Source organism: Pecten maximus, chromosome 19 (genome assembly GCF_902652985.1).
Source record: "Pecten maximus chromosome 19, xPecMax1.1, whole genome shotgun sequence".
NCBI lineage: Eukaryota > Metazoa > Mollusca > Bivalvia > Pectinida > Pectinidae > Pecten > Pecten maximus.
This window is the reverse complement of record NC_047033.1, coordinates 30,227,315-30,238,270: the sequence shown is the minus strand read 5'-3', so window position 1 is coordinate 30,238,270 and position 10,956 is coordinate 30,227,315. Positions and strand designations below refer to the sequence as shown.

Below are 10,956 nucleotides of genomic sequence, written 5' to 3'. Positions count from 1 at the left end.
CAAGACTCTACTGCATCATCAGAAACCCACGAGACTCTCCCCATCATCGGAAACCCACGAGACCCCACCCCATCATCGGAAACCCACGAGACCCTACCCCATCATCAGAAACCCACGAGATCCTACCCCATCATCAGAAACCCACGAGACCCTACCCCATCATCAGAAACCCACGAGACCCTACCCCATCATTGGAAACCCACGAGACTCTACCCCATCATCAGAAACCCGCGATATTCTACCCCATCATCGGAAACCCACGAGACTCTACCCATCATCGGAAACCCACTAGACCCCACCCCATCATCGGAAACCCACGAGACCCTACCCCATCATCAGAAACCCACGAGATCCTACCCCATCATCAGAAACCCACGAGACCCTACCCCATCATCAGAAACCCACGAGACCCTACCCCATCATTGGAAACCCACGAGACTCTACCCCATCATCAGAAACCCGCGATATTCTACCCCATCATCGGAAACCCACGAGACTCTACCCATCATCGGAAACCCACTAGACCCTACCCCATCATTGGAAACCCAAGAGACTCTACCCAGAAACCCAAGAGACTCTGCTCTACCGCCGGAAACCCAAAAGATAACTCCATCATTGTGTGAAATGATAGACCCAAGGTTTCCGTCAATGCCTCTACTCTTGAAGCAGAGATGATATGCCATTTGGTATTGTCCTGGCAGTGTCCTTGGGCAAGACACTTTACTTCAATTGCTATGGGATCAGATGCGATGAGCCTCTCAAATGTAGTTTAGTGAGGTAGCCCCCAGCTTCTACAAGGAGACTATCTCAAAAGACCAACCCTTGCTGGGTAAGACAATTATCAGTGTGTCGCCCTGGTAAATACTAGCCATAATATACTGCTTGGCTAGAGTCATCTTCTCTTTACCTCATTCAGATATCATAAGAAGACTAGTAATCAAGTGGTCACAGATTTGATTCCAAGCGGAAACATGGAAATAACCTCAATTTGTCATGCTCTCAGCTAGCCACACGGGTATAAAACCAGATAATCTTATTCTGCCCTGAAACCAGTATGTTTCTCATGTATAAATATATCTCCCTATGTACAGACTTAAACAAGGAACAAGTGTTAATGTAACAAGGCTTGTTACAGATTGATTCCTCGAATGGTTATGAGTAATGGTTAAAATCAACTGATATGATTTCATTTATAAATTACGGTAAAAATCACACTGATACAATTTCATTACAACAGTTTTATTCTGTAAATCTAACAACTTAAAGAGACTTAAAAGACTTGATACAACAAAACATTTACAACAATGTTAGGTAGTGACCAGATGGGAGACAATTCTAACACACACACTCTTATACACAGATACATAAATGTACGGGTATATATCCACACATGAATATCTCTGCACCCATATACAAATATCCTCACACAAACCTCCATGTCCCTTATAACCTCCTCATCATCCACAAGATTTAAGTGGTCCAAGAGATACTTCACTTGCCTTTTATCACAGCGACCAAGGTTTGGTTCCCTGATAGGGTATGAAAAGGTAAATATATATGGTGACCATGCCACCTGCCCACCAGTTAGGGTTTTCTCAGGGTACGCTGGTTTTCTCCCACACTTTGACAGTCCTCGCACTTCCACTCAAGCCAACAAATATGATTATTACTATAAGTATACATAGCATAGTTCACAATTGTTATAAAATAAATAAATTTTATCATTAGAAGATTGATGGTATATAACAACATTATGTTGTTAGTTACATGATAAAAATCATATACCATACGTTACCGTACAGGACAAAGTTTTACAGTGTAATAGATAACAAAAATCCAGAAAACAGGCTTACTGTACAAACAATCGATCTATATGCTGTATGATACAGCAAACCTCTTAACAATGTTAATTTGTTAAAGGAGCTTCCAACACGTTTTATTGGTTTTATTTTTATTAACGTCCTATTAACAGTCAGGGTCATTTAAGGATGTGTCAGGTTTTGGAGGTGGAGGAAAGCCGGCCCGCGGAGTACCAGGAGAAAAATCACCGGCCTACGGTCAGTACCTGGCAACTGCCCCACGTAGGTTTCGAACTCACAACCCAGAGGTGGAGGGCTAGTGATAAAGTGTCGGGACACTTTAACCACTTGGCCCCAGCTTCCAACACAACGTTAACTCTTGGAGCAAAAAACATCTGAAGGTGCTTTAGCCAAATTATGAAATGCACGACTGTTGGCTCTTGGATACATGAGTTTCCCTCGGGGGGGGAAACTTTACCATATTCTATATAGGGAAATCATCGGGGGACGGGGGAAAACTTTACCATGTTCTATATAGGGAAATCATCGGGGGACGGGGGAAAACTTTACCATATTCTATATAGGTGGGAAGGGGGAAAACTTTACCATATTCTATATAGGGAAATCATCGGGGGGAAGGGGGAAAACTTTACCATGTTCTATATAGGGAAATCATCGGGGGACGGGGGAAAACTTTACCATATTCTATATAGGGAAATCATCGGGGGACGGGGGAAAACTTTACCATATTCTATATAGGGAAATCATCGGGGGACGGGGGAAAACTTTTTACCATATTCTATATAGGGAAATCATCGGGGGAAGGGGGAAAACTTTACCATATTCTATATAGGGGGGAAGGGGGAAAACTTTACCATATTCTATATAGGGAAATCATCGGGGGACGGGGGGAAACTTTACCATATTCTGTATAGGGAAATCATCGGGGGACGGGGGAAAACTTTACCATATTCTCTATAGGGAAATCATCGGGGGAAGGGGGAAAACTTTACCATATTCTATATAGGGAAATCATCGGGGGAAGGGGGAAAACTTTACAATATTCTATATAGGGAAATCATCGGGGGAAGGGGGAAAACTTTACCATATTCTATATAGGGAAATCATCGGGGGACGGGGGAAAACTTTACCATATTCTATATAGGGAAATCATCGGGGGACGGGGGAAAACTTTACCATATTCTATATAGGGAAATCAAATTTCAGAGCAACATTTGTTTAATTTGCATAGGAAATGATTCAAACTGGGTTAGTATTATCAGTATGGGATGACAGTTTGGTTGTATGCACATATCGGCCCTAACTGACATGACTTGCCCTCAAGGGCTGTTGGGCAGGGCAAATAATTAAAGGGTAAATTTGACTGACATTTCAAAAATCTTCTTCTCATTAACAATATCTTTATTCAATTATCATTAAGAATACATACATTTTTTTAATTTGGGTTCGGAAACCAAGCTTAAAGCTTATAATTCTTCTAATTAGACCCTGATATATGGTGAGTCAAATACTCTACATAGATAGAGGGATGTGAACAAATGGCACCAAATCACAGGGTGAAATTAAACTAGTCAGTGTACTCAATTCTAGTGTAACAGGAATGCTGCTTTGTTTGATACAGTTTATAATTATAATACTATAAATTCAAATTAATTAGTGTACCTGCTTCTATGAGGGTACCCTACTTTTTTCAGAAAAAAAGGATGGGTGAGCTAATTGAAACATTCTTACCTTACTGATCTGCCACATTTAATCTGTAGTCTTAACTCTTTTAAACAAAGATTTCGGATAATAGGCCCTCGGCGAATTAATTATCGGCCGAGGGGGATCGTTTTCACAACATAACGATATTTATTGTTGTTTATACCCACTATATTTGTATAACTGTTCCATGTTCTCGGTCTATATGTGATCTTATGTAATTTACCTGTGTCTTGATAAAGGGGCAGATTGCCTCGAAAATTCGACAATTTACTGTCTGTACTGTCGTTTTTTTTTATCATATCTAGTAATATTCATCCAATGAACATTTGTTTGTTAGGATCCAGTACCTATATTGGATTATACTGTCGTTATTACTAACTAGACCCTATATATGTAAATTGGAAAAAAAATTACTCCGATTTTACATAGAGACTTTCATATCCCCTGTCCATGGTTTTAGTAATAAGTACACCGGTAGTACCCCTTTTGTGTTTTTATAATATAAGTCAAATTCTGTGTGATATAGGAAAACTATGCTGGTTTTGTTTATTTTATCATAAAATCTTCAAACCATTCCCAGACAATTTTGCTCATTCACAAAAAATCAATTTCAATAAAGCTGATTTTGTCTTCTGTTCAAAGAAGATATTTTCTCAGTACATCAGATAACTATTGGTTAGAAATGTAAACATGTAGAAAATTTGAATTAATTGTTATATATATGAAAAGTAACAAAGGTAAAAGTTGATTTTGTTGATTTCATTATAAAAATTACAAACCATATGTATACCCAGACAATCAAATTCATTTACAAATATAAATTTCAATAAACTTTATAAAGAAGATTTAATTTTATGTTAAAGGACAATTTTGCCAAAATAAATAATTTTTCATAATCAAATATTTGTACAATTTGTTGTATAATTGAAAACAGTGTAATATATATGCAGTGACAAAGATTGCAGAATACTTCTAAATTGTTATTAAACTGACACAACATATCACTATACAAACACATATACTGTATAAGACTATATAAAGACACAACAGATTGGCACTATTCACTTTCAGAATTCTTTTCCCAAATAAAATAGATAACCAGTTAGGCAACTTGTTTCAGGAAAAAATGCAGGATTATGTTATTGGTAATAATGTAATATGACCACATATTGCATTTGACACCTCCCCCCTCCCCTCAATTTTCGTATTTGACAATTGCAACCTTCCTAATTGTATGCAAAGAAAAAGAGGTAAATTATCTTCACAACAATTTTTATGCTTTCTCATTCTGATTGTTCAAAGACTATATATAGCTAGAGGTTTACATGTATACAGAATTTGACTTGTGGTGCGTGTCCCGTATTGTTTTGATACGATGTCATTACCACTTCATGTCTTCCAACATAAACACAACTATTCCGCTGTGAATTTACTATTGTATATATATATATATACATGTATATATATATATGCAATATAGATTCAAAATAACACCAACAAATTAGACATTCATGGCCTAATTATGAATGCCATAATGGCATTCATGACGCGACCTTATATGAGATCTAGAGCCATATCATCCATATTTGTTAATATCATACAGACAGACGATCATGAACTAAACATTAATGTTCTTAGTACTCATTTAGCCAACATACATGATACACACATAACCAGTTTAATTTTGTTTGATCTAAATTATACTGAGAGAAAATTATTTCAAAAAATGATTAAAAAAGAACTAATCATGAACTGCAATAAGTTAGCATTCAAGAGCATTACATTAATCTATGCTTATGACTGCTAACTTACCATGGGCCCTCGTCCAGTTGGCATCCATAGATCTAGAGCTCATGAATGCCACTTGAAAAGAATTTAATGCTGAAATATGTACCTTGTATGAGGTTTGATTCCCTTAGTATGAAGCTATTTAATTTTCCTGTTTATCAGATAAATAGGGTTAACATTACAACTCATTGATTTTGCTGCTAGGTTTTTAGTAGAATCATTTAACATGATCAGGTTACTATCATGACTAGACAATTTCACTGTACGAGTCCCCACGCATGTTTTCAGACTAGCCGCTTGTGATTTCATCTTTAACAATGTCTAAATTGTGTGACGACTCATTGTTATGTGTATTGATGTGTTCTTGGAGAGTCGCTGCCTGACTAAACTTTTCATCACAGACATCACACTTGTATGACTTCTCGCTGGTATGTATTCTCATATGTCGCTGTTTACTCCCTAAATCTCTGAACACCTCATCACAGACATCACACTTGTACGGTTTTTCCCCTGTGTGTATCCTGATATGTAGTTTTATGCTGGTGTCATGTCGAAATCCCTTTACCACAGAATTCACATTTGTATGGCTTCTCACCGGTGTGTATCCTCATATGGTTTTTCAGGTTATTTGCCCGACTAACGGCCAGACCACACACCTCACACTTAAACAGCTTCTCCCCTGTATGTGTCTTGATATGAACTTGCACATGAGAAGCTTGAGTGAACCCTTTACCACACACATCACATTTGTACGGCTTTTCTCCCGTATGAATTCTCGCGTGTCGAGAAAGGTAGGAAGCGACATGAAAACCCTTCCCACAGACATCACACTTGTAAGGCTTCTCACCTGTATGTGTTCGGGTGTGAGCTTTGAGATGTGCAGCCCGGTTAAAGCCCTTACCACAAACATCACACTTAAACTGTAATTCTCCGGTATGTATCCTGACGTGAGAACTGAGATTAGAGCTGGCGTTAAACCCCTTACCACAAACATCACATTTGTACGGTCTCTCTCCCGTATGTATCCGGATATGTCTCTGTAAACTGACTAACCAATTGAACTCCTTTAAACATACCCCACACTGGAACGGCTGTCCCTCCCCGTGTGTCAGCATATGTCGCTGTCTACTTATAATGTCGCGAAACATTTTTCCACACTCGTCACACTTATACGGTCTCTCCCCTGTGTGAGTCCTGAGGTGTGTCTGTCGACTCGACACCTCACTAAAACCTTTACCACAGATATCACATTTGTATGGCTTTTCCCCTGTGTGTGTCCTGTTGTGGGCCTGTAGGTTTCCCGCCTTACTGAACCCCTTACCACAAACTTCGCACTTAAATGGCTTCTCTCCTGTATGTGTCCTTCCGTGCGTTTTGAGGTTAGCAGCCTGACTGAACCCTTTACCACAAACATCACATTTAAATGGCTTCTCCCCTGTATGAACTCGGAAGTGAGTTAACATGCGGTCTTTCCGAATAAATCTTTTATCGCAGAGCTCACACTTAAATGGTTTCTCTCCCGTATGGGTTCTCGTGTGAATTTGCATGTTAGATGCTTGACTAAATCCTTTACCACAAAAATCACATTTGTAAGGCTTTTCCCCTGTATGAACCTTAATGTGAGTTTTTAGGGCAATTGAGTGACTAAACTCTTTACTACATATTTCACACTTGAACGGCTTTTCTCCTGTATGTATCCTTGTGTGTGTGAGCAGGTTGTTGGTCTGACTGAACCCTTTACCACAGACATCACACTTATAAGGTTTCTCTTCAGTATGTCCTCCGGGCTGCCTTGAGATCTCCTGATCTACTTTGTCAGTAAAGCCTTCAACACCAGCATCGGACATGTCCATGTCTGGTTCCTCGTCAATCTGTGTCCCAGTGTGTACCTCTAGCCGAGAGAAGTCGCTAAACTCTAATTATTTATCAAAGACATCACACACATACATGTGTCTTCACAAACTTCACACACAGCCCCTTAGTCTTGAAAACCTCTAACTCTATCAGCTGGTGTTGTGGTGTGAATTCTGATCATTTTCACCCAATTATGATTTTGGTTCGAAGGATCCTTTTCAACATCCATGATTGCTTGAAAAATGCCGAAAAAATATCTGAAACATAACAAACATCAAAATTTAAGGTAAGGCGTTATGTCTGGATAATCAACCATCTGATCAGGCTATTTGGAATAACTGAAGTCAAGTAGGAAAATACATGGAAAAGAAAATCATCAAAGCTTGTTTGATGGGCTTATCGCACCCAGTATCCACTTCTTTGATGATCCTCTGTAGCCTTTCAGATGTATTCCTTTGAATGTTTTAACAAATCTGACTTTGTGACCTACATTACAGTTCAAGGTCATTTCTTGAATCCCAGGAACCTACATGTACAAGCCAAATATTTTGGTTCTATATAGGCCATTTAGTTAATCAGAAAATGTTGTTTCAAGGTTGAAACAAGGTTGACCTCTGTGACCTTGAATATATGGGTCAAGTTCATTTTAATTTCTTATCATAAACTTTGTCTGGCTTCACCCAAGGAACCTATCAGCCAAATATCATGATGCTGGAAGTCTTGGTTAATGAAAATTAGAAAATTTAACTACCGTATTTGACCTAATAAGGGCACAGGGCGCGGGTAATTGACAGTGGGGGCGCCCTTATTAAGATTAGTTATTCTGAAGTTTTATGAAACAGACTATACCTTATAGCAGAATACCCAAGGTTGTGGAAACGGTAAAATATTCAGTCATAAAAATATTCCAGATGAAGATATCTATTCATTATCATATATTAAGCTTAAACATCACTTGAATACTCCTGTAAACTTGTAAACCATGCCAGCTGATCTTTAGACCAGAGAACGTGTGTTCCACCATTTATGTTCAAATGGAACTCTTTTGTGTTCTATTTATAGAAACAGGTGATTTCCCAGATCATATTAGACATCGTTTTCTTTGACCTAATAATTGATTTACAATGTCTTTTACTAGCTTTCTGCTCTGAACAAAAGTTATTTATCAACAAGAATGAAGTCTTTACTTTACATATCTTCAAATAAAAATGGTAAGTTATTATTTGTATGTGTGTTTAGTTTTGGGTGCTCTTTGCACTGACATGTCATCTGTAGCCTGTAGGAATACACAAAATGTGGCGAAAACATGTGTTCCAGTTACTTAATTTGCTGAAGAAAATTGAACACATAAAGTAGCAAAATATTTCACATGAATTATTACTTTTGAACACCATTTTGACACTCAGTCAAAGATTTATTTCTTTGAAAAAAGGTAGGGGCGCCCTTATTAGGGCAGGCGCCCTTATTAGGTCAAATACGGTAGATTAATTTGAGAAAATTGATGCTGGAAGGATGACAGATGCTGTACTTAAGACAGACAACGACAGACCCTGCACAATAGCATAAATGGCCAGGACAGTCTCCAGACACAATATCGAAAATTTATGGTTGAAGATAAAAATGATACCTGGGTTTTATTTATTTGTCAGCATATGTACATGAGATCCCTGTTTATTCTATCCTCCGACATTTTCTGGCACCATTATATAAGGTTAGTTTTTTTAATGTTTGTCAAATATTACTTCATGTTTATTCTCTGTGTAGTGGTATACTGGACTGGGCTGAATGCCAATGGTCAGGTAGCTCAAATTGTAAGAGTTTGGAGGTCCTGGGTTCAATTTCCGTTCTGATCATTTCATTTTTCCACTCTTGTTACATTTAATGCTTCCAAACTAAATACCCACAGAGGTGGTATAAGTCTGAGGTTTGTCTTCAAGGTCGAAGACTTTCAAAGAAGGAGAAATGTAGCGAAAGAGGAACTGTTCAACATCGTTGGCCAGGTTGCTGAAATGGTTAGAGCGTCCGTCTATAGTTCAGAGGTTCCGGGTTCAAGTCCCTGTATTGTCCTTGCATTTGTCCTCTCCCATTAAATCTGCGATGCCCCCTTTGTTGACATACATCATACTGTGGTATTCCTATTGTCATAGTATTTTATCTCTTTTTACCTGATCTACTGCTGAATATCAATGTTTTAATTACTTTACAATGTTTAACATCATATTAACAGCTATATAGTCATTTAAGTGTAGCGGGGGATGTTATCGTATATGTACTGACAGGTTAAGCTGACAGGGTTAATTAGCTTAACGCAAACTATATGTCATGTCTATATGGTGTGTCTGTACTATGTGTACCTGTGTCACCTTGACCTTTGCTAGTCCTCTGTTCACGTGTGCTGTCTCTGGTCGATGTTTTTGTTGTGCATTGTTCGTAGTCGCTTGCTTTTTCGTCAGTGTCTGTGTTGTGCCTGTGTATTCTCTGTCGTGATTGGTCCTTATAGTTTTGTATTGTTAAAAAGTGGGAAAAATTCAGGGTGGTGTATCGTATATTGGGCAGTCTGATGGATTAGTTTCCTGTGTGCTGTCACGTCTTCCTCGCCAGTAATAATGTAGTGTTAGGGTATGTAGCTAGGGTCTTGGGTGGGTAATATTGGTCGGGATGTTGGGTTTAGTTAGGTCGTACAGGTATGGGGGTTGGTTTTAGGTTAGGATGTTAGATATAGCTAGGCCTATGCTGTTGCATGTTTCTATGTGATTTCATGTTATAAATGTTTATGTCATCATTAATAAAGTGTTAATTGTAGTTCAAGACATTTGTTCTCTCTCTATACGACAGATACAATTTACCCATCGAACCTGGGTTGTTGGTCCACAGGGGCGAGTCGGGTGCAGTTTGACGTACGCAAACTGGCAGTCTGGGCCCGACACGCTCCTGTTACATAAGGATGGCCAAGCCTCCACTCTGAATCTGCGTACGAGATGCATGAGTGTAAAGACTGCATGTGCGTTAAAGTGTTTCGGGAAGCTGCACTAACTTGTGACAGCGTGAAACTGACATCAACTTTCTAGTGCTTCCTCACATCCACCCAAACGCCTCATGCTAGGCGCGCGGTGGACCAGTATTTCAAGGGTCACAGATCTAGATTTGATCCCCGGTGGAGACACATAGTACACTACCTGGTTTCCTGTTACAACGTTAACACTAACAGACTAACAGATGAACAGTCGTATGACTCCCAAAATGCTGAGTGTTAAGCAGGAGTACCAACTCATCATTTTAGAGAGTCTGGCATGTCCATTCCCCGCCAGGGACAGAATCCCAAACCTTCCTCACACGGGCGAGGGAGACAATTTTGTCAATTAGGAAGAAAGTTAAAGTGCCTATTAAGAAATTGAATCGCAGAAAAAAGAAGACCCCAAATCAAGTCACCTCTTACGATGATGCAATAAGTGAAGTAGGTACACTTTTTACGTCTGCATGGCAAAATTATGTGAAGTTATTCCTACTCTCGAGTTAACGTTTCAGACAGAACTGCTAAACCAGAGTGATAATTAATTCCTGAACACTTTTGCACATAATATGAATTTGACGACGAAGAAAAAATATTTATGATATAACATAAGCTCCTGAACAAATGGCTATAGGTTTCTATACTTACATTCTAACAGATGTTTATCGAAACCAACAAATTCGAGCTCTTTGTGGCTTCACTGTCAATCGGACAGACGCAGCCATTTGGAATCATGGTCCTATTTGCGCTTTTCTCGAGATCGGAGCATACTAAAAGCAG

General features: G+C 38.9%; 1 protein-coding gene across 1 annotated transcript; it reads right to left on the bottom strand.

Annotated features, from left to right (window-relative positions):
* Positions 1 to 3,843: 3,843 nt before the first annotated feature.
* Positions 3,844 to 10,910, bottom strand: LOC117317325 (zinc finger protein 227-like). The gene is made up of 2 exons (XM_033872122.1): positions 10,825 to 10,910; positions 3,844 to 7,423 (listed from the first exon to the last, which is right to left on the bottom strand). The coding sequence occupies exon 2, from the start codon at positions 7,163 to 7,165 to the stop codon at positions 5,858 to 5,860; it is 1,308 nt and encodes a 435-aa protein (XP_033728013.1). The 5' UTR covers positions 7,166 to 7,423; positions 10,825 to 10,910; the 3' UTR covers positions 3,844 to 5,857.
* Between the last annotated feature and the right edge of the window lie 46 nt (positions 10,911 to 10,956).